Source organism: Brassica napus, chromosome C9 (assembly GCF_020379485.1).
Source record: "Brassica napus cultivar Da-Ae chromosome C9, Da-Ae, whole genome shotgun sequence".
In the NCBI taxonomy this organism is placed as follows: domain Eukaryota; kingdom Viridiplantae; phylum Streptophyta; class Magnoliopsida; order Brassicales; family Brassicaceae; genus Brassica; species Brassica napus.
Window position 1 is genome coordinate 21604796 of NC_063452.1, and position 25380 is coordinate 21630175.

At 33.0% G+C, this 25380-nt stretch overlaps 2 protein-coding genes across 3 annotated transcripts; one reads left to right on the forward strand and one right to left on the reverse strand.

The window, feature by feature from the left end:
* Positions 1-3895: 3895 nt before the first annotated feature.
* LOC106403246 (disease resistance protein RRS1B-like) lies at positions 3896-12181 on the reverse strand. Of its 2 annotated transcripts, none has more exons than XM_048767578.1 (7): positions 10020-12181; positions 6851-7835; positions 6485-6772; positions 4917-6407; positions 4570-4723; positions 4182-4361; positions 3896-4089 (listed from the first exon to the last, which is right to left on the reverse strand). In XM_048767578.1, exons 1-4 carry the CDS (start codon positions 10490-10492, stop codon positions 5892-5894), a joined length of 2262 nt encoding a protein of 753 aa, XP_048623535.1. In that variant the 5' UTR covers positions 10493-12181; the 3' UTR covers positions 3896-4089; positions 4182-4361; positions 4570-4723; positions 4917-5891. The 2 variants fall into 2 exon arrangements, with proteins under 2 accessions (XP_048623535.1, XP_048623536.1); XM_048767579.1 differs by having other exon boundaries at positions 4570-4726.
* Positions 12182-15668: 3487 nt separating this feature from the next.
* On the forward strand, positions 15669-23707 carry LOC106416927 (disease resistance-like protein CSA1). Its single transcript, XM_013857802.2, has 5 exons — positions 15669-16120; positions 20060-21161; positions 21238-21558; positions 22060-22974; positions 23099-23707. Exons 1-5 carry the CDS (start codon positions 15669-15671, stop codon positions 23705-23707), a joined length of 3399 nt encoding a protein of 1132 aa, XP_013713256.2.
* The last annotated feature ends 1673 nt before the right edge of the window (positions 23708-25380 follow it).

A 25380-nucleotide genomic window follows, 5' to 3' on the forward strand; every position in this document is an offset into this window, starting at 1 on the left:
CAAGTTCCAATTCTCTTGCCAGGTGAATAACAAGATGCTCCATAACATCAAAAAATGAGGGAGGAAATATCTTCTCAAGGTTGCACTGAATCACGGCTATGTTAGTCTTCAAATTTTCAATACCTTCAAAAGTCACTGATCTCGTGCATAATCGCGGAAGAAACCACTTATCCCTGCAATTGCTTCATGAACATTTCGTGCTAATAGTTCCTTGAAGGCGAACGGAAGGAGGCGCTGCATCATTACATGGCAATCGTGGCTTTTCAAGCCAGTAAACTTTCCTTCCTTTCTGTCGATACAGTTACGCAAATTTGATGCGTAACCGTCTGGAAATTCCACATCGTTTGAAATCCAATCAAAGAACGCATCTTTTCCCTCTGCATCAAGTCGGTATATGGAAAAAGGTGCCCTACCATTCTCATCAACATGAAGTTCTGAACGAGCACATATATCGACTAAATCCAGTCTTGACTTCAAATTATCCTTTGTTTTACCTTGAACATTAAGGATCATGTTCATGAGATTGTCAAAAAAGTTCTTCTCAATATGCATGACATCTAAATTATGCCTTAGCAGATGATCCTCCCAGTATGGCAGATCCCAGAAAATATTTTTTTTGTGCCAGTTATGTAGTTCTCCAACAGCATCTACCGGAAAACGCTCATGTCCACCGACGTCTGGCGTCCTTTCTGCACCAAAATCTCTTAGTTGTATCTTCAAATCTTTCCCACAAATTTTCGGAGGTGGACTGTCAAACACCCTCTTGTTCTTCGTAAACAAATTCCTACTCCTACGATATGGATGATCAGGTGGTAGGAATCTCCTGTGACAGTCAAACCAACACGTTTTCCTTCCGTGTTTTAGTTGGAAAACATCAGTGTTATCTTGACAATATGGACATGATAGCCTTCCATGCGTTGTCCATCCAGACAACATACCATATGCTGGAAAATCACTTATTGTCCACATTAGTACTGCCCGCATTTGAAAGTTTTCTTTACACGAAACATCGTATGTTTCAGCACCTTGAGCCCATAGTTGTTGCAACTCATATATTAGTGGCTGAAGAAACACATCAAGTGATCTCTTAGGATGCTCTGGCCCGGGAACGAGAATCGAGAGAAACAAAAACTCTCGTCGCAAGCACAAGTTTGGGGGTAGGTTTTATGGTGTAAGAATGACGGGCCATAGAGAATACTGTCTTCCACTCTTGCCAAACGGACTGAAACCATCAGTACATAATCCAAGGTAGACATTTCTTCTCTCATACGCAAAGTAGGGATACTTTGATTGGAAATGCTTCCACGCTTTTGCATCTGAAGGATGTCTGATCTCACCATCTGTTGAGTGCTCCGCATGCCATCTCATTGGTTGCGCTGTGCGTTCAGACAGATACAACCTCTGCAACTTTTCCGTCAAAGGTAAATACCACATCCTTTTATATGGCACTGGAACTCTTCCACTCGTATCTTTATAACGAGGCTTTCCACAAAATTTGCATGTAACCCGCTGTTCATCCACCCTCCAATAAATCATGCAGTTGTCGCTGTATACATCTATTACCTGATACGATAAACCAAGACCAGCTACGAGTTTCTGAACCTCGTAGTATGAACCAGGAGCTACATTATCCTCGGGTAGAATACCTTTTACAAAATCAGCAATCGCATCCACACAGTCTTCAGCCAAATTATAATCTGTTTTAATGCCCATCAATCTTGTAGCAGATGATAAAGCTGAATGACCATCTCTGCAACCTTCGTACAATGGTTGCTTTCCAGCATCCAACATATCATAAAATCTCCTAGCTTCTGCATTGGGTAAATCTTCCCCTCTAAAATGATCATTTACCATCTGCTCAGTACCTACACCATAATCTACATCCGTTCTAATTGGTTCTTCTAATCTAACCGCTGGCTGAGGTTCGCTAGTACTACCATGTTCATAATCAGTTTCCCCATGATGATACCAAATTTTGTAACTTCGTGTAAATCCACTCAAATATAGATGAGTCCAAACATCCCACTCTTTAATAACCTTTCTATTTTTACAATTAGAGCAAAGACATCTTAACATACCTGTTTTTGCTTCCGGTTGTCGGTGAACGAACCCCATGAATTCGGTTATACCTCGTTGGTATTCTTCCGTAAGCAATCTCGTGTTCGGATCCAAATGAGGTCGATCGATCCAAGAACGAAAATAATTTGAAGATGACATATTTTTTATGAATCAAATTCGTGTGTAAATAGAGTAAGAGGGAGGATGAAGATATGGAGTGAATGAAGAGGAAGAGGAGTGCTTGTATTTATAGTTTAAATCCTGCCGACAGACCGAGAAAATTTCGACGGAAAAGGCTAGTTCGTCGGAATTTCCTCGGAATTTTGTAAAATCCCCCAACGGCTCTCCAACGGCTATAATATTTCCTCGGAATTCATCGGTTTTTTCCGAGGAACACATTTTTCCTCGGAATATTCCGATGGATTGATATTTCCTCGGAATTCCGTCGGTATATTCCGAGAAAATTCCGAGGAAACCCAATTTTGTGTTTCCTCGGAATTTCCTCGGAAATTCCTCGGGATATTCCGAGGATTTCATTTTCTGTCGGAATGTCCGTCAGAATACCGCTGTTTTCTTGTAGTGTACTATGTATAGTACTGAATTAAATTAGTATTAGTAAGAGAAGATTGTACTGTGTGAGAATTAATTCTAAGCATCTTAATAATGATAATTCTAATGATATTCTATTTTATTCCAGGAAAAATACAAAATCCGCCTTGCACAATCATTTGTTTTGATTACGGGGGATATTATATGAAGGATAGAGCTGAAATAAAATGGATATCGAGAGATGGTGAAGGAGGAGATGAAATTCACACGATTGTGTTGAAGAAATCAGTGGAGGAGGTCACATACTCTGCTTTGGTTGAGTGTATTTGCAGAAAGTTAAAGGTAGATGAATCTAAGATGGAGCGAAGCTTAGTTATTTTTCAATGGTATTGTATTCGAATAAGCCATCATATATCTGGAATGATGAAGATGTTTTTGGTTATCTACTGCGAGTTAATCATAAACTAGTTAGCAAAAAAAAAAAAAGTTAATCATGAGCAGTGTATAAGTGCTCCACATGTGGAGCTCAACAATGATATAGACAAAGTGGATTATGTGTAATTCAGACTATTAGGATTACTAGTTTTATTATGAGTAAGTCGGACTACTAAGATTACTGTTTTTATTATGTGTTATTCGGACTACCATATATATTGCAAGTAGTACGTATGTTTAGTATATAGAACCCATATATTTGTGTTAATGGACTACATATATAGTAAATATGTATATTTAAAATTATTTTTTGATGATTATTTTCAATAGTTTAAGAAAACTTATCATTTTCTAAAAAAACTTTCTTAACTTTCATTGTTATTATGTGAATGGTTAGACTGTTGTAAGGAGAATCTAACGAAATACGTATTTCTGGTAAATTTTTGCTGCAAATGTTTTCTTTATCAATAATCATAGTGTAAAATCATTGGTTTTACTACAAAAATTTCTCTTTTGTCATGGTTTAACTAGATAAACGTAAAAATTGCCAAAGTATTAATGTGTGTAAAGTAGTATTACTATCTCCTTGAAGATTACCATGAATTACTAAGTGTTAAATATAATCTATTTACGATGATTGCACGTTTTACAAGTGAAATTTGTTTTTTCTTTTAAAAAAATTCTCTTATTTTAATATTATATATTTTAGTGGTTTACATGTGTTAATCATTTATGGTATTTCATTTTATAGTGGTTTTTAGGCATAGTTAACCGAATATATCCAGTTATCCAGTTATCTGACTAACTCATTTTTGGGCATAGTAGAACTAGTAAATCCATGCACCACACCAAGTTTTAAACATTCAAAAGCATTATCCTACCAAATTTGAAACATCCAAAATATTTAAATAACATCCTAAATACATAAATAAAAGATAAACAACTAAGAAAGGCCAATATCATCTTCCTTGAGAATGAGATGCTTCACATCGTTGAACTCCACCTCAGTTCCAGCGTACTTGTGGAGTAAATGATTTGTGCTCCAGTCTACACCACAAGAAGAAAGGCCAATATTAGCATGAAACCGAAGCAAACGAAGAAAGAGCAGCGGCTTGAAGGGGATTGTGAGGTTTACTTACAGGGACAGTGATATCAACTTTGTTCTTCCCAATAATTCCCCTTTCACCCACAGCAACGACTTCACCTCCTTGAGGTTTCGATTGACCTGTAGATGGAAGTAAGATACCTCCCATTGTCTTCTCCTCTGCCTCCTTGATCTTCACCAAAATTCTATCTCCCATTGGCTTAATTGAAGCGTACTGTAAATAACACAAGAAACAATCAAAAACTTATAATTCATAACTAAAGGAGGAAGGAACGTATCCAAATATCTTTACAAACCAACCTTGTAAAAATAACCTAAAGCTATGTTTTTTTTTTCATCTGGCCAGAGCTATGGAAACAGCAAATCCAAACATTCAGATACGTTTTTTCACCGGTTCAATCAAATGAGCAAGTAGTACATACCTTAGGAGCAACGACAGAAGCAGCTTTGACAACCAAAGAACGGAACTGGCTCTGCTTAAGGGTGCCTGGTTTCAAAGTTCCAAACTAGGCACTCGAGGCTAAGCTCTTGGCGACACAGTAACTGGTGATATTGTAAGTTGTGTCGTCGCCATTTCTGCTATCAGTCAAACACACATAAAACTCACAATTGTTAGATTCGACCCAGATTTGACCAATTTTCTGCAAAAACCAGTCACTATTGAGAGATCCCATTGGTTTCTCCGCCCAAAGATAAGACCTTTTATGTTTCTCTCTGTGAACCGATAGTGACGAGAGAGGGTAGGCAAGTAACGAGAAGAGATTCATACCTTGAGGATAAGAGAAAGGATTGTGACTTAAAGGAGTGACGTCGACGTCGTCTTCTTGACTCATTATCGTTTCCAGCGCGACGTGACCACTGTTGCCGTTGTTGCTTCTGATGATTCTGCTGGTACGACTGATAATCAGGATTCGGCCGCTCTCCACGTCCCGGCTGATATCTTGTCGGTCAGCGAACGAACAGAAGAAAAAACGAATCGAAAGTTCCTATTTGTTTATCCACAAATTGAAGAAGAGAAAGCGTTATAGAAAAACTTTCTCGGGAAAAAAATTGGTTAGTTCTTGTCGGAGGGCTTCAATGGGTTTAGTTGGAACGAAACGCGGTCGTTTTAGCTTTAGATTGGGTCGGTTTTGGTGATTGGGTTTGGGTGGTCGGATCTTTAGATTGGGCCGTGTAAATATTCTAGTTTATCAAGGAGCAATTCGTCTTTAGCCACTCATTAACCACATTATCCTTTTAAAAAAAAAAATAAGAAAGAAATTATATATTATATTAAAGGGACATACGGGGATTTTTTAAGAGGGCTTGGGGCATATCGAGTTAAAGTCCTCTTGGTTGCGGAGACACTCCATCTTTCTTTCTAGTTCTCTAAAACACGTTGGGGGATTCACCAGCTGAAACTACTCTTATTCTCTCGTATTTGACTGTGATAAGGATTAGTAACCTTTCTTTTAAAACTATTTGAATCTATTACATGATTAACTAAGGACTGTTGATTCTTAGTGCTGGTTCAATCTTCCAAGGTAGTAAAAAACAAGTGAAGGCTCAGTAGTTCAACCACAAACACATAATTAGAAAAACAAACACTCGAATAAAACATGTGATGAGTACGGTTATTAAAACAACATAAGCGCACTGAACACACTCAAACAGAACAATGTTATAGTCATACATTGACACGGAACGGTGAAAAGACTTTTATTTATATACTGAATCTGGTCCGGTTATATCCTCTTTGTGCTTTTTAGAAATCCACTTTTCGAAAACTTTTTAGGTTTTCCAACGCCCATTGGCTCATCAAGATTGCTTTTTCACACATTATATCTTTAAATGTAGGGGGTGTTTCCACCATATCTGGATTTGTTATCCTTTTTTGGCTATTCAAGAAGCTTCCTGGTCTCAGAATATCTAAGATATAGGGACCATGACGCTCGAAGTTCAAGGGTTTTGTCGGATTGTCTAGGAACTCGCATAAGCTCTTGACTCTGATCAGTGGGACTGGAGGATACATGGTCTTGATGGGTGATCCCTCGAATTTTAATTCGACATTAGATGGGAACTCAGGGAAACTTTTGATCTTTATGCAACTAGGGAGATCAACAACTCTGAGCTTATGCAAATTACGAATGGATGGGAAACTCTGCAAGTTCTTACAGCCGCAGAGATCAATTTGCTCGAGGTTTCGAGCTTCTGAAAGTTCATTAACTTCGAGCAGCTTCCGAGAATGTCTAAGGTTGATCCTCTTCAGCATCTTAAGGTTCTGAACAAAGAGAAACACATGTTGAAGTAAACGAATAAGGGAAATATATAATTAAGTTTTATTTGGAGTTTTCTTACTTTGGTTCCTCCCCAAAGAGTTTGTAGTTGACTGTAAGGCATGTTGAGTTCAACAAGGTTGCTTGGATCAAAATCTTGAGGTAAAGATTTCAAAGGGTAAGTCTCCCAATGGAAAAATCTAAGCCCATAAGGCAGAGAGAAAGACTCAAGGGCCTTGCCATGTTTTCCAGGATTACTATAGTAAATACTCAGGTATCTAAGGTTGTACATAGATCTGAATAAAGAAAGTTCCACATCCGGGTTTAAGTTAGATGCATCCAGAGATATGGCTTCGATGTCGGTAGTGCCCTGAAATAACATAACATAAGAGCTTATGGATGATGTAGAAGATAATTGGTTGAAAAATATGGTAGAATAAGACATTACCAATACACATTTGAAACTTGTGTTGGAGTCTTCACTGCACCTCCCTATTTTCTTGACTACCCCCTGAATCATGTTATGCATTTCCAACTTGTTTTCTGAAATAGTCACCAGAGAGTTGGCCACAAGCCGGTCGATCCCAATCTCTGGGAAGAAACCAAGGTCTTGTAGTAGTTTCGACACATCTTCAACATGTTTGCCTGTGAAGCAAAACGCAATATACACAAGTATGTTCTTCTCGTTATCATTTAGTGCATAATAGCTACTCTTGACTACTTCCATAATCTGATGGGGAGGATCTTGCTTGAGCTTGAGGAACAAAGTCTCCTTTTGACTTGTTTGCTCGTGTGATGACATCTCTTTTCCGTATACTCTTAGAGCTAAAGGGTTTCCATTAGCGTATTCGATCACCTTCATAGAATTATCTTTAAGAAGATTAGTCTCTTTCACATCTTTTTCAAAGGCACACAAAGAAAATAGCTGCATAGCCTCGAGCTTGTTTAATCCTTCAACTTTGTAAGTTTGATTGACTTGATACTGAGAAAGGACTTGGTCATCTCTGGAGGCTATGATGATCAGGCTTCCAAGACTAAACGAGGGAAGCTCAGCAAGTAAAGACTCTGCGTATAGATGATTCCTTACATCATCAAGAACAAGAAGAACTCTTTTTGGAATGTTTTGATTTGTAAGGTTTTTGAAATGTTCCTGCAGCAAACTGTAAAGTCCCTTTGTTTCAAAAGTTTCATGAAAGTTTTGGAGGAAGCAAGTTACTTCATAGTCACTAGCCATTTGGTCAAAGACTGCTTTAGCAAGCTCCGTCTTTCCTATGCCTGGCATGCCCCAAAACCCTATGCTTTTGACTCCCCATTGTTGACTGCATAGCAAGTTACTTATATCCTGAAGCATCCTTGAGTAGATTCCGATTCGTTCTTTCGGAAAGATTTTCTCATAAACATCAGTAGCAATCTTTTCCACAAATTCGCAGTCACTAAAAGAGAAAAAGTATTGGTATTAGGACTTACTATGTCATGATCTTATATAACAACCAAGAAACAGTTATTGTTGGAGTATAAAAACAATACAAGTTATTTTAACATTGGATCAAGTTTCATATACAATAGAAACTTTATAAATTAATATTTTATATATTAATAATCGGTCTTGTATCGATACAAAATATGATAAAGTTCGATAAAATAATAAAATTTTGAAAAATGATTACTAACTATACAAACAAACCACCACATAGTCACACATATAAACAAAAATATTGTATTAAATACTACACAAACTATATGAATCACATAATAAATCTATGAATTAATATGTGTTATGTTTCTAACAACATCAACATAATTCTCATAGCCATAAATGTGTATTGGACTTGTTATCCAACAATTTTCCATGATGTTTAAACTTTTTAAACATGTTGTAACATATTATCTCATGTTCTTTGATATATAACATTGCCTTTTGAATGCTTGATCTATGTGAGTTTATTTTATTTTTATCATTTAGCTATTTGTAATGATTCGGTCTTAAAGAAATTTCCATTGGATGATATCAAATTCCATATCCAACGCATTTTCCCAGTACAAAGTCATATTTATGGGGTTAACAACATAACACATATTAGTTCAAGAATGTTGTCATGTATTCAATAAAGTTAGTATAATTTTTAATATACTATTTTTGTCCAGCTGTGTGATTATGTGGTGGTATATTATTTGTATACTTGACAATCATTTTTCCTAAATACAAATAAAACATTATATTCTTTGTTTTTTATTCACAATGAAGTATCTCTCTACTTTTTGTTAACACTTGAAAATATGTTGATATTATTTTACCGGATTACATTTAAAAATATTTACATAATATGATATAAATCTTCTATACACCAAATAATCTAATAAGGACAATTTTTAATATTTACATAATATGACATATTTTTATATATGAATTTACAAAGAATGTTTTGATAAATTAATAACTTTATAAATTAATAAAATATCATAATTTCAGTATTATTAATTCATATAATTTTTACAAGTTACTTGTTTTTAATATGCATATACCAACTTAAGTTTAATTTAATTTATTTTACTTTTAAATAACCGAAATAAAGAAAGCATGTGGCTCCTTATGTAATAAGTTATTTGAAGTTTTTTTATGCCGTTCGAAAAGATAATAATTATTTTCTTCCAGTTTTTTTAGCAAATTAAATGTATATTTATTTGTATTTTAACAAAATACATTTACATTTTCTTAGATAACAATTTTATTTACCTTGTGTTATTAATAGTCTATTTAATATATAAATAAAATTTTCACTTTTTTGTCTTAATTAAAATACTAAAAATCAGTTTTTAATTAACCTAATGAATCAATTAATTTAAATACAGTTTCAAGTATTTACATATCTACAGAATTTTGATCTGATTAGTACTGTTTTCGTTTTTCATTTGTTAAGACACATTTACAATTTATTTTGATAAATAAATAAATAAATATAAAATAATATATAAAATTAGTTATTTATGTGATATATATACTTTAATGAAAAATTCTCTATGATAGCCATTTTTAAGTTTTTGTCATAAAAATATACCTCAATAAAGAAAATGACCAAAATAAGTTTTATTAAAGGATAAAAATATATTTTTACCATAGGGTTAACTAATCTAGACTTAGAGTTTAGAGTTAAGGGGTGTGGTTTTGGGGATATAGTTTCAAAATATAAAAATAAAAAATAAATATTAAAAATTTCAAAATAAAAATGGGTTATTTTGGTCATTTTCTTTCTGATGACTATTTTTGTGACAAAAACTTAAAAAGTGTTATTTGAGAGAATTGCCCTACTTTAATTCATGGTGATATATAAATTATTAGTCATTACCATATTTCAAAAAATATACCAAAAATAAATCTTTATAAAGACAATTTACTTTAATATATGAGATATTAATCATTATCATATTTCAAAAATCTTACAAAACATATATTTTTATTAAAACATTGTACATGTCATAATTTTTAGAAATTATATCATTTTTGACATTGAAGACGAGGAAGACATATAGCAAATTTGAAAAAAATAATTTTTCAAATAATGTCTAGAAGATATAGCTTACAAGAATTATTAAGCAAGTCACAAAACAGTGTTGCTAACCTTTGTTTATTGATTTTTTCGTGGCCAGGTAGAGTTATGATTTCTTCAGCGCTGCGCAATTGACTTGCTTGATATGAAGTAGGATGCTCAAAGAGCGCCTTGGCGAAGTTTCCCTCCAATTCTGATCTATTGACTCCATAAAAGACAGTGGCCACGACATGGACTTTGTCATGTCTCCGTTGGCTAGTCTTAAAGAAATCATCCAAAGATTCCTTGATGGACACGTAATTCTTAGAGAAAATAAAAACAGAAGCAATGCACTTGCAAAATTCATCATGCTTATCTGTGAGCACAGAAATGCCTTTACGACCAAAAGCAGCGGATAGATGGGGAACGAGGGAGCATCGTATTGTCTCATCCGACCTGTCGAAGCTGATTTTGACCTTGTTGCAAGCTGTCATCACTTGAAAATATCTTAAGATTTGGGGTTTCTTGTGAATGCTCTGTTTCTGAGAACATGGGATGGTGAACATCAGAGTTTTAACAAAGCTCGCAACTTGGTGATGTAAATAATTTATATTAAAAAAACAACTTCCATGGTGGGAAATATTTGTTCATATTTCTTAGTAAAACTTGTCTTTAATAATAAATTGGACTTTTATTTGAAATGGTTGCTTTTTAGAACGGTAAGACTCTATCTCTTTGAACAAGTCTTAGCAGACACTTGTAAGTTTAATATTAGCACCATGAGAACTAAGATGAATAATGCTTTTTCCAAGAAGTTTATTTGCAGCTTCATACGTAACTACAACGGCCATATAATAAAAATTAAAAGGAAATAGAGAAGAATATACAAGTTTAAAACATAAGCTAGTGGCAGAATATAAAGACGTTTACTTTTGGGATTACGCAAGTGTTGTTTTTATTGAAGGCTTAAATAAAAGAAAAGAAAATACAAATGTTTACAAGCCCATATACAGGCTAGTTGTTAAGAGGGTTACAGAAACCCAGTGGAGTAACAAAATATCGATGAGCGATAGCCCAATAATATTAAGGCACACATCAAAGAAACTCGATGAAACCGAAGTAGGAGGCAAAGAGACAGACGAGATACTTAGACACCAGGAGTTGCAGGAGTGGCTAGCCATCGTTGCAGAAGGGAAGAGGAGAGGGCAGGGTTTTCCAGTCTGTAGCTCGCAATCCGTTTTCGAATGACCGAGTCAATGAGGTGGAGGATTGAGTCAGCTGTTCTGAATGCATCCATTTTAAAAAAAAAAACTGAGATTACGCAAGTTGTGTTACTTGTGTATATTAATGAAGGGTAAAAGAATAAGCAAACAATAAAATAGGAGTAATAGTTGAGAATATATTATGAGCAAGAGGAAGATAAAAACAAACAAAAAAAGCTCAAGAAGTTAATAATGGCAAAGTAGCTTTGTTGCCACGATCCATTTAGAATTGATCATGTTTTTGCTAAGATACAGAGTAGTGGCTTTTACCAAAAAAAAAAACAGACTAGTGGCAAAAGTACATACAAAATACAAAATTGTATTTTGTTTATGCAATCAAATACTGATCGATCTTGTTTTGTGACAGCATGAATTTGAAGTAAACACTATATAACACAACTTGACTATAACGAGTTCCTCGCAATCGTGCATACATCTACGTGGGGCTTTTGGCCACTATTTCACAGTATGGTGATGATGACGTTACAGATTTTCTCTCTTTGTTACAGGTTGAAAAACACAGGATAGGAGAGGAAGAAGGAAGAAGAACACTCGGCACACACTTGTTCTCTGTGTTCTTCAAGCTGGTAGTAGAGAAAACCAACTTGTAGACCCAAAAAAACTAGTATCTCATTAAAGCGTATGGGACTGGTTTAGGCCTGAGAATTTTACTGGGATCAAAACCGAAACTAAACCAAAATATGAACGAGTATTGAATTAGAATAGATTGCATATCTGAACGGGTATCCGAACATAAGTGAACATATTTATCAAGAAGTTGTGTTTTTGCATAGGACACACTAGTATCAAAGATTGGTCCAAGTATATTATGCCACCTAAAACGATCTAATATATCAACCTAAAAACAATGGTCTAATACATCGAAATTAAAAACTATAATCAGAAATCCTTGAGTATGTAGTAAAAATTAAAGTGGGAGTAACTCCATTAGAGCATGCGCAACTGTGAGGCTGGGAGGTCAAATCCTTAGGATTAGAATATTAATTTTTTTTTTTTTTACTTTTTGAATAGTTAAGGATTGTAATTAAAAATGATGTGTGCAATGGTGTCACCTACATTGAATCCTAGCTCAACCATTCAGCATCAAATTTTTGGTCAATCATGAATCAATGGAAAGTCTAACTTCAAGGATCAAGCTGAGTATGAAACCAATTTGCGCTATTCAATTCGATCATGGCAGAAAATCAATTTGTAACTATATTTTCACTATAAACATTTTCTTCTAAAACAGGGGAGTTGAACACTGATAACAAAAGCTAGGTTGTGAACGTGGACTACAACACGCTGAAGACCTCAGGAGGCCAAACAAGATACACCAAAACTGAAAATAGGATATTAAAAAACGTCACCTGAAATTGGTGACACAGACAGAATGTATGCCAGCATCAGCCGCTGCACGGCACGCTACGGGGACAACATCAAACACCTGTGTTTAACAAACGTGAAAAATTCTCCAGGTGAATTTTACAAAGCAAAAGTCCAAGATAAGTTAACGATGGGCCGAGAGATTGTATGAAAAGAAAAAATTAATTACCACGAAATCAGTTTTGATAGAATGAAGCCACTCCACTTCTGTTTTCAAGATTTCAGCTCGAGGAACCACAGTTGTTTCCACATACTGTGGAAGTGGCAGCATCACAAAAAAGTGTAAAGCTCATAAACTGGAAATTGCAATCAAGATAAAACCAATAATCATTTACAAGTGATCACATTAGTTAAAACCTTTTCTAAGGAGGCAAGACGATCTACAGTCAGAGCACCAGCTTGCACAGCTCCACAGTCCAAAAGAACCTAACAATCGCCAATTAATCAATATATCCTTATGTTTCCAGTAAACAATTGAAAGAGTAAGCAAGTAAATGATCGATAGAAACCTTTCGAATCTTAAGCCTAGGAGACTGAATCTCGGAAATCAGGCGCGCCGGTGACGACATGAACGTCGTGCCCGGCCGCGATCAAGTGACGGACAACCTGAATTGCCACAAATTAGCCACGATCGAACTAACGCAGTAGTCACAGATAAGAATGATGCAGAGAGAGAGAGGGTGAGAAGGAAAACCTCGACGACGCGGCTGGCGTGACCGAAGCCGTGTCCAGTGACGTAGTAAGCGAAGACCAGGTGCTTTCTAGAAGCTGAGACGCCTTCGTTATCGTCAATCTTCATTTTCTTCGACGGGAAAATATCTCTCCGACGATCGCTGAGGGGAAGAAGAAGACTGATTCTAAAGAACTAATAAATCTCCAGCTTTAACGAACGATCCACTCAAATTCGGCCACGTACCACAAGGATTAAGTCCTTAAACCTCCTAATTACGGACCAATCCTTACGTTTATTAGCCTAAATATTATTATTATATTAAAACTAACATATGCTTTAGCGTTAAGGATTCGGGATGAACCCCCGTTGCGGACGCTCTTATAACCCTCAACTTTGAATTTAATAGGGCATGTTTTTTTTCCACACTCAAATCATTATATTTAAATTAAAATAAGATGTGAAGCATCTTTATCTTTCAAATACATATTATTGAAATATTTCATACTAGTATATCTCCGTGTTTCGCACGGACATGTTCAATATAGAAGTAAGATGAACATAAAATATTTATTTTTTCGTTTCCAAAACAATGAAAAAGTATCAGATATGAAAGTTCAGGGGGAAATATATCTTGCAAAAATACAACTAAAATATATTTTTGGTCAAATACTACTAAAATATTAAGATTGCTTTTGTAAATAACTAAGGTTGGTATTTCTTGTATATTTTTTCTTATAATCGTATTTTTTCATTTTTCTTTTCTAATGATATTTTTTATTTTCAAATTTTTGTTTGTGAGAAAATCTACAAAAATTGGTAACATTATATAAGAAAAAAAAGTCTATTTTGATATGAAAGTAAACATAAATAATATCTCTGTAAGACTACAAAAATATTTAAAAATAAAGAAAACTAATCTGAGATTTGGTTTTGATATAGAAAGTAAACATGAGCCATCGTTATTTAAGCTCCATTTTCTAACTTGTAGTGCCTTTCAAGTTTATTAGAGGCTTGTAAATCTGTTTTAAGGTGAGTTTGTTACATTCTTTCCTTGATTTGTCACCATCACGACCAATAAAAAATTTCTAGCAAATCCAAAATAATTTAATCTATTTTAGAATAATATTGATCAAATGTTATTGATCAAATGTATTACATAAAAAAGGTAAATATTATAAAAAGGTTAGAGGAGGTAAAGATTAACATGATGCAAATTATGATTTTAGTATTGAAGAATTTGAGTGTATTACTATTTAGTCTCACTAACCTTGAGTTCGATCTTCATCGGTTAACTCTGCATTAATCGCCACCATAGAAAACTTGTGTTTTTTCTTAGCCATTTAAAATATTTTTTTCTTGGAGAATAAAAGCCATTGATTTGTCTGGTTAGAAAATTACATTGAATGCAGGTAGAGATGAATATATAGCATCGTGAGTCAAACTTCCTTTGCATATACCAGTTTCTAAAATTGTGTGATCATGAAATAGTGGAAGATATATTAGGAACTTTGTTTATCAATTTTTTTTATTTTATATGTATCAGTTACGTTAATAACTGTTTTTTTTTTGCATTGAAGTTTTTTTCTACATTTGTAGTTTTTCTTTAAATGTTAAGCCATGTATCAAAATTTTATTAGTCATATAACTCGTGCTTTATTATATAAAAGATGTCAATTGGCATTCTATTAGGTTGTTTCCATTTTACGTTTAAAGAATACCAGATTTTACGTACATTTTCAATTTATAATGGGAAAGTATGTTTTAGATTTTTTAAAAATTATATTGCATCCGAACTGATCAGAAATTACCAAATCCGATCTTTTCATCAATGGTATAAAATTCAATTTCTACCATTAAGATTGTTACTTTTAGGTGGTTGCGTTTTTGCAATGTATTTCAATATTTTTATTATAGCAAATTCTCTCTTGTTTTGTATATTCTCAGAATAAACTATATGTGTGCTTTCTGAAACAGCAGTCTGTTTCTAAAAACCTTTTAAAAAGCAAATTAAATTCCTAGAGCTCAAAGATTAACCTTCACAGGAGACGTGGGTTAGGCTTGATAAGACTGTGGTCTTTTAGTCCGTTCCACAATGCTCTTGCACATTATATTGGTGTCCAATATTGCGACTAATTAATAAAAATAGTTGAATACAATAATGGTCTAAAAAAAGAATTTTCCTATTTGTAAATTAATATAATTAAATCCTCGAAACTCAGAGTCTTCTTTCCAAAGTAAATGACAACATGTGCTGCCTTAAGAATGATTCAAGAAAATTTGATCGTGGAATGAACTTAGTTTACATGTTGTTGACTTGACTTGTTACCGTTGTCCTATAATACTTAACAAGAAACTGCGACATTTTTCATTCACTTGCACATTGTCTCCTTGTCTCCAAACATCCAAACAAAAACCTTAAAAATGGCCGTCCAAGAACCATTGGTTCCGCACCATCAAGTGTTTCTTAATTTCCGAGGAGAGGAGCTTCGTGACGGTTTCGTCAGTTATCTGGAGACTGCATTGAAAAACGCTGGGATCAATGTGTTCATAGACAAAAATGAAATGAGGGGAGAAGATCTAACCGTTCTTTTCCGTAGGATCGAAGAATCAAAGATTGCGTTGGTCGTGTTCTCGAGAAGGTACATGGAATCAAAATGGTGTTTGAACGAGCTGGTGAAGATCAAAGAATGTGTCGAAGAAAAGAAACTTGTGGCCTTTCCCATATTCTTTAAGGTCAACCCAATTGAGTTAGAAGAACTTTTCTATGATGCACGTGAGATTCATAGCAATGTGCAGACTCACATTATGGAGAAATGGAAGGTGGCATTGGAGTGTATTAAGTCAAAGATGGGCTTGACTTTGAAGGAACAGAGGTATTGCTTTGGATCCCTTTGTTTGAAAATGTGCTATTTTCTCTGATGGAAATCCTTGGATATGACATTCTTTTATGGGAAACAATTAGTTATAGAAAAGAAAAAAACAATTATTTATAGGGGAAAAACTATAGTCTATGTCATTTTAGGTATTCAATTCATTTCAACAAAATTTTGTTGGTAGCTAGACATCTTAAGCATGTATAGTCGAATGCAGAGTGTCTCTAGGCCTCTTGCATATTATGATTAGGGTGGTTGGTAACTTGGTATGCTTTCATGTTATCAACTTTTGATGTGGCAATGAAGATAAGCATGGAAGGACTTGTAATGAACCATATAGAATGTAAATCTTTTTTAGAAATTTGACATTCGACCAATTTTTTCATTTTTGTAAATTTTGACTAAAATAACAATGTCCATTTCAAATTTAACCTAAAACAGCTATAAAGTTATGAAACCAAATACTTATTAAATTAGATTAAAATTAAATATTGGGTAAACCAGATTTGATTTTTAATTTATTTAAAATTCCCAAAAATTGAAATTATTTTAATTGATTTATAAATTCATATATTTTAAATATTTTAAAACTAGACATAGGATTTAAGAAGAAAAATGGTAATCTTCATATTTGATTTTAAACCTTTACTAAATTATTTTAAAAAAGTTATTGGATGGAAATCAAATAGTACTGACCGGTTAACAGAATTTTGGACATAAGAGCTGCCAGCCAATAAAATTTCCACTTCTATTTTGGTTTGGTTAATTTGGTTTTGTGATGCTTTTGGTTTTGGTATAAGACCAAAAAGATGTAGTAAAAATTTTAAAATTTAAGACATAATTCTATTGATAATAAATATACGAAAACTCTTATATAAATATATGGTTCCATTTAAATTATAAATTAATAACTAGTATCTGATTTAAAACAATAAGAGGGTGTGTATTCAATTTAGAAGTTGATGTGGTATGTTTTTAGTACATCTTTAGATGATTTAGGTGAAATGAGAATTTGCTATATTTTTTTGTGAAATCACTGTAGAATATTATCTACAACTATGAATATAACTAGATTTTGACATGAGTTTTAAAAGCACATGATTATTTTTTTTTTGTTACAAAATTAATATAATATAAATTATAACTGCATCCATAATTTATGTATTTTAGGTTTTATATAAAATATTATTATTATTATTATTAACAATACTCTGTATTTTAAATATTATGATTAATATTCTGTATTTTAAATATTTTAAAGTAAAATAATTTATGGATAAATGTCATTTTTAGTTTTATCATGGAGGAATTTCATGGTTACCACTTTTATGATACCATTATTCATCTTTACCACCATTAAAGAGACATTTTCAAAAAATTATTTTTCATTAAGTGACAAAAAACTCCTATACTCTTGTTCTATATATATATATATATATATATATATATATATATATATAACAATTATTTAAATAAATAAATAGAAAATGAAATAAATATTTTTTTTTATGTTTTCGAATTATACTTTTTCAAATTCGAATGTTTTTATAATTTTTTTTTTTGAAATTTTTGCGCATTTTGTTTTTCAAAATTTCTTTTTGAAAAAAAAAATTATGTTCGAAACTATTTTTAAAATTTTTCATATTTTTTTTAAGTATATTCATATATTTATTAAAATCCTAAATTTCACATTCCAAAAATTCTACTCCACCCTTTAACTCTAAACCCTAAGTCTAGGTTAGTTAACCCTAGGAGTATAAATGTCTTTTATACATCATTAAAACTAAGAGTAAAAATGGTTAGTGTAAACATAAAAAGTGGTATTATAAATGTGGTGTTTGTGGCAATTTCCTTTTTATCATATGTGTAAAAGAATATATTTTAGTCATAAATTTGTGAAGCATTAATTTTAAGATGTTAATAAATTAATATTTTAGGTTTGTGAAGAGTTATTTTTAATATAAATTGCAACAAAAAAATTATACTTATCCAATTAATTTTTATAAATTTTTTATAGTTATGACGCAATATCGTAATTTAAAAAATTACTTTTAATAAGAGAATCATTGTATGTTTAATATGTATTGTGTTGCTATATAATATTTTTTGTTTTACGGAATAACATGTGTTCATATAAAATTTTATTTTTAATTAATATTTTATAGTCAAAATAAAATTACATATAATATAACTATATGATAATTAGAATTTGATATAGAATAATCCATTTATTTGTTGTGTCTTACATTTGATTTAATTTATTTTTAACATATTAAAATTAAAATCGAATAATACATCTTCTAACATGTTTCGAACTGGTCAAATTTTTAATCTATAATTTTTAATATAAATGAGTTAATATATTTGTTAAAACTGGCTCGTATTTAATTAGTATATTGTATGATTGATGAAATAACTCCTAAAAATCTAGGGAGAATTCCATGTTTACCACTTTCATGATACTATTATTCATTTTTACCACCCTAAAAGAACATTTTCAAAAATATATTCTTCATTAAGTGGAAAAAGAGTCTTATATCCTTGTTTTATATATATATATAATAAATAATTATTTAAATAAATTAAAAATAAATTTAAAAAATAATAAAAAATATTTTTTTTATGTTTCTGAATTATACTTTTCAAATTCGAATTTTTTTAAACTATTTTTTTTGAAACTATTTTTTTCATTAATTTTTTTTTGAACTATTTTTTTTTAAATAATATTTTTTTTAAAGAATTTTATTTATATATTTATTAGAATCCTAAATTTCACATTTCAAAAAACCTATCCCACCCTTCAATTTTGAATCCTAAGTCTAGATTAGTTAACGGTATGGATATAAATGTCTTTTACCCTTCATTAAAAGTGAGGGTAAAAATGGTTAGTGTAAACATGAAAAGTGGTACTATAAATGTAGTATTTGTGGTAATTTCCCAAAAATCTATAATAGTAAAAGTATCAAGGGAAATTAGCAAAAATAATACATTCATAATAATATTTTTTCATGTTTACACTAACCATTTTTAACTATACTTTTAAATAGGGAAATTTTTTTTATAACCCTAGGGTTAACTAATCTAGACTTTGAGTTTGGAGTTGGGGTGTGTAAAGTTTTTGGAATGTGAAATTTAGGATTCTAATAAATATATAAATAAATACTTAAAAAATATAAAAAGTTTCAAAAAGAATTATCGACCTTTAAAAAGAAATTTTGAAAAAAAATTCAAAAAAATAATTCGAAAACATAGTTTTTTTTTATTTAAATAATTATTTATTATATATATAGAACAAAGGTATAAAAATCGTTTGCCTTTTATTGAAGAGATACTTTTGAAAATATATCTTTAGTGGTGATAAACATGAATATCAATCATAACCCATTCCACTATACTACAAACTAATGTAAATTTAGTTAATTTAAAATATTTTAATTTTACCTGTAAATATATTTATATAAATTTTAATATCTAATTTCAAAAAAAAAAAATTATAGAGTATAATTAATTTGCATTGATTTAATATTTAGTTTTATAATAGTTTTTAGATTAAAGTATATTGTAAGCTCTAGGAATTTTTGTTATTGTGTGTGTATATATTTTTAATTTACTGTTATAAATAGATTAAGTTATTTACCTAGATTTATTATTTAATTTAATATTTAATGATGCTGTAATTTATATATAATATTATAAAGTTTATATTGTGTATATAAACTGAAACTAAATTATTATTAATGCATAATAATTATTTAATTATTTGATATTAATAAATCTTTAGTAATTTTAAAAATCTGTATAAGTATTTTTTAGTTATTTTATGAGTCCAAATTTGATAATATCACACAATGCATCAAGGTTATGTTCAAATTATACTTATGTTTTAATAGTATTTGATTATTGTTATCTTATTTGAGTTGGTTTCTCTTGTTATGGAAGTGAGGCCGATTTCGTCAAGGAAGTCGTGGTCGAGGTCATGAAAAGGCTCAGCACCATTCCATGTAGTATGGAAGGAGAAGAGAAAGTGGCTAGTCTCTTTGGAATCGAACATCGGATCAAGCAAGTCGAGGAAAAGTTTGGTTTCGGTTACAGCGACGAAACTAGAATTGTGGGAATTGTTGGGATGCCTGGTATTGGCAAAACCACTCTCGCAACGGAGCTGTTCAAGAGGTATCAAAACAAGTTCATTCGCTGCGTGAATTTTCTGAAGATCCGTAAGGAGACGGATGCTGGCCATTTGAGGATGACGTTCCTTAAAGACTTACTTCCGAAGACAAAGACAAACATAACTGATAAGACGACGTATGACTGTCTGAAGAGTGAACTGGTCGTGAACAAAGTCTTTGTTGTTTTAGACGATGTGAGTAGCGAAAAACATATAAAGACTCTTCTTGGGGACCTAAGCTGGATCAAGAAAGGAAGCAGGATTGTTATTACAACCCGTGACAGGGCATTGATCGCCGACTTAGATCCAAATCCTTACGTGGTTCCAAGATTGAACCCTCGAGATGGGTTGATGTACTTCAGCTTCTTTGCTTTAGGGGGTTTCAATCCCGAGATGGGAGATTATATGAAAATGTCTAGAGTGTTTGTGGATTACGTTAGAGGCAACCCAAAAGCTCTCAGAGAATTGGGTAAGGAACTTTGTGGGAAAGGGGAGACGCTCTGGAAAGCACGGCTTAATACATTGACAACATGTTCCAACAAGAGCATTCAAGATCTGTTGAAGATAAGCTATGATGAGCTTAGTGAAGAGGAGAAGGATGCGTTCCTTGACATTGCGTGTTTCTTCAGATCAGAGGACGAGTTTTATGCGAGAAGCTTACTGGATCATGGGGATCATGATGATGAGTCCTCTGAAGGTGCCAGTGAGATAACGGATCTTGCCTACAAGTTTCTAATTAGTATATCTGGCGGACGCGTAGAGATGCATGATTTACTTCATACATTCGGCATGGAACTTTGTTCGTTATCATCCACAGAAGAAAAAAGTAGGCTGTGGAAATGTCAAGACATTGTCGCTGCATTGCATGACAAGATGGTGAGGCTAATCAATGAGTTTATATTTTTATGGTATCAATATGATAAGTGAGTTTATGTTTTTCTTTTATATTTAGGATACCGAAATTGTGACATCTGTGAGAGGCATTTTTCTAGACATGTCTCAAGTAACGGACATGCCTTTATACAGTTGGGTCTTTGCCAAAATGTGCAATCTATGGTACCTTAAATTCTACACTTCTACTTGTCCTCGAGAATGTGAAGGCGACTGCAAGTTAAATTTCCCTGATGGACTTTCATTACCTCTGGAAGAGATCCGGTACCTGGACTGGCTGAAATTCCCGTTGGAGGAACTTCCATCTGACTTCAACCCCAAGAATCTTGTTGATCTAAGGCTGCCTTACAGCAAGATTAAACAAGTTTGGAAAGCTTATAAGGTTAGGACATCTCCATGTCACTTTTATATTTGACTCTAAATACTATCGTAGAAAACATTCTTCTCTAACTCACCTTACTCTAAAATACAGATTGCTATTTTCTTTTATATTTCGAAAAAAAATATCATTCACGTATATTTAGAGGAAAATAGTATTTCTCTGCTTTATTGTAATAGATGTCAATCAAAGTCCACATCGAAAATTTAGACAAATAATGTCTAATATATAAAGAAATGTTCAAGTCTAATTAATACAAGATTTTTTGGCAGAAAAGCTAAAAATAAATCTATGCGGGCTAGTGTTTTAGGTCCGAAGTGGATAATATTGTACTACTCGGTACAAGATAAATACCAACATATTGTCAAAACTCATATATTTTATAATTTTTCTGTTTTATAAAAGAAAATAGAGTAATACATGTCATATGGTCTTAGTTCCTTTTGTATTGTTAGAGTTGCATACATTACTGACTGGTGGTGTAATTCCATATGGTTTTAATAGGATACACCGAAACTGAAGTGGGTGGATCTTAACAACTCGAGAAAGTTGCAGACGTTGGCAGGGTTCTCAAAGGCCCCAAATCTTTTGAGACTAAATCTTGAAGGTTGCACAAGCCTAGAACGTTTATCTGAAGAGATGCAAACAATGGAAAGTCTTGTTTTCTTGAACTTGAGAGGATGCACAAGTCTCTCGCATCTTCCGCAGATGAATCTGAGTTCATTGAAAACTCTTATCCTCAGCAGCTGTGCAAAGCTTTATAGATTTCAGCTAATTTCCGAAAATCTAGAATCTCTCTACTTGGATGGAACTGCAATAGAGGATCTCCCTTCAGACATTGTGAAGCTTCAAAGACTTGTCTTATTGAATCTAAAGGAGTGTAAAAGGCTGAGGAGTCTTCCAGAGTGTATAGGAAAGCTTAAAGCTCTTGAAGAACTGATTCTCTCTGGCTGTTCAAATCTCGAGACTTTTCCAAATGTTGAAGACAGCATGGAAAATTTCCGGGTTTTACTACTTGATGGGACTTCAATCTTAGAGGTGCCAAAGATACTTCCCGGTATTAACAGCCTGTTGTTTCTGAGGCGTATATCTTTTAGCGGAAATAGTGTGATCAGCAGCTTAGGATCTGACATCAGTCGAATGTATCATCTCAAATGGTTGGACTTGAACTCTTGTGAGAAACTCAGGTCTCTTTCGACGCTTCCACCAAATCTCCAGTGGTTAGATGCACATGGTTGCATCTCCTTGCAAACAGTCTCGAGTCCTCTAGCCTTTATTGTGCCAACAGAACAGATTCACAACACTTTCACTTTCAGCTTCACTAAATGTTGTAAACTCAATGAGGCTGCAAAGAATGAAATTGCATCCCACGTTAGGAGAAAATGCCAGCTAGTCTCATCAGATGATCACCACAATGGGGTAGTCTATTCTTTTTTTCTTGTTTTTTTATTCTTTTTCTTCAAGTCTTAAAATCTTCTGGTTTTCTGATATAATATATATTTATTTATTTATTTATTTTTAATTTACTTTTTTCTCCTAGCAGAATTTTATCTCGACTTGCTATCCTGGATACGAAGTACCTGCATGGTTCAGTCACCAAGCCTATGGTTCAGTGTTAGAACCAAAGCTGCCTCCACATTGGTGCGACAACAAGTTTCTAGGAATATATCTATGTGCCATTGTCTCGTTTCGTGACTGCAGAGATCAGAGCAGCCGCATCCTGGCTAAATGTACCTGTGAGTTTGAAGACTTAGATGCACCATGTAGCCGGTTTAGCATTCCTGTTGAAAATGAGCCGCGTAATATCGAGTCAGACCATGTCTTCATCAGCTATATAAGTTGGTCAAACATCAAGAAACGTCAAGAAGTAGAGTTCAAGAAAGGATGTGTTCCTACTAGAGCTGTCCTTAGGTTCAAAGTGACTGATGGGGCTGGTGAAGAGATTCCACAGTGTGAAGTTGTGAAGTGTGGGTTCAGTTTGGTGTACGAACCTGATGATGAAGTTAGTAATGTTGTTTCTTTGCCGGCGGCAAGGACGATGTTGAATGGTGAGAGTAGTCAAGGTGAGGTAACCACTTTCCAATCTGCAGAAGAAGGTCCTACTGCAAGTCCAACAACAGCCGACTCTACAAGTAAGAACAATAGTTTCTAGAGTGGATTACCAAATAAGGCACTCCAGATGATATTTTTAATTTAATTTTTGTATTCATGTTATGTTTGTTTATTAATTATCGTTTGATGTTTTTTATTTAATATTTTTATTTTTTCCATGTCTCCTTATACTTTCAATGTATTATTAATAAGTTTCCCATAGTCCAGATTACTAGATAATAGCGCGGAATCTTCGTATATTTTGTTTCTAGTTGTTATTTTAGTATCATATTTCGACTGATATGAATTAATAATTTAAACAAAAGAATAATATATTTAATTTAGTATAAAAGTTTTGAACATAAATATTTAAAATGGATAAAACTAAAACTTAAACAAAGAGTAAATATGTGCTTTCATAATATCAAGAACATGTTTATTATTTTGTATTTGGTATCAACTCTCATATTTAGTGTAATTTGGATATAAACCTAAACCTTTCAAAATAAAAGAATATCACTATTAACTTGTATGTATACTTCTTTTTGAAGTTTTGTAGTTCGAATATATCACTTTGATTTATAAATTTAATCCCATATATATTGTGTAACATTTCTATATTTACTATAAAGAAGCTCGTGTATCTTTCACAAAAATTATTTTGTTATCATTGTCAATGCCACACTCCCTCTTGCTCTATTTCCGCAACCTCTTATCTTCCATATTTTTGTCGTAGAAACTTTGATTATTTATATTATATCAGTTTGCACATTTCATTATGTCTTCCATATTTCATTGTAACTTGTAATATGGAAATATGCAAACTGATATAATGTAAATAATTAAAGTTTTTATCTAAGGAAATCAATATCTAAATATTTATTTTTGTAACTTGATATATATACAACTATTTTATATAGAATAGACAAACTTGAAATAATTTAGAACTGCTGTAAAGTTGTTCTTTAATTCATAGCTTCGATGCATCCACCTTCTCAATGCTTCATCCGCATTCTCAACGGGGCCACCCATATACTCTACAACTATATCTGCAGTTTCTGAGTCAAATCACTTACACCTAACCATAAACAAAATCTGGACATTCCAAAGACAAAATAAATGCTCTACTCTCCAATCTTTCAATTCAGGATCAATAAACCGGTTCACCAAAAATTCAAAATCACCTTGTAATCTACATTTTTTCTGAAACAGAGATCGCTTGAAGATCCCATACACATCAAAAACCATACACATTGTATCCTCCCTTGTGAAATAAAGTTAGATGTAATCACATACACATCGCAAAAACCATCTTTCACTTTCTGGTTCAAGTTTGTGTTGGTGACCAGAGCGTTAACCTTAAGGCAAATCCGCTTAGCAGCATCAAGCTGAGCTGCATCTGCATTCTCTGTCGGATCAGGATCAGACAAGCTGATTGCCATAGCTAAATGGGCTTGATACTTTCTCCTCAGTCAAATTGAAATAAACACCATCCATAGCCGCCGCAAAATCACGTTCTAGACGTTGCCGAAACCTAACGAAGAGACATACAAAGTAAGAAATGGGCTCAAGCTAGAGCTACTGAATAGGGGCGGGATCGATCATCGGTCTAGGCGACTCGTCTAACCTGTGATGGTCTCCGAATCCGCAGCCAACGCCACTACTTCCTCCGATGTGGAGTTTCCAAAAGATGCTTCATCTTCGGCATCATTCTTCAACGACGTCTCTCTCTCA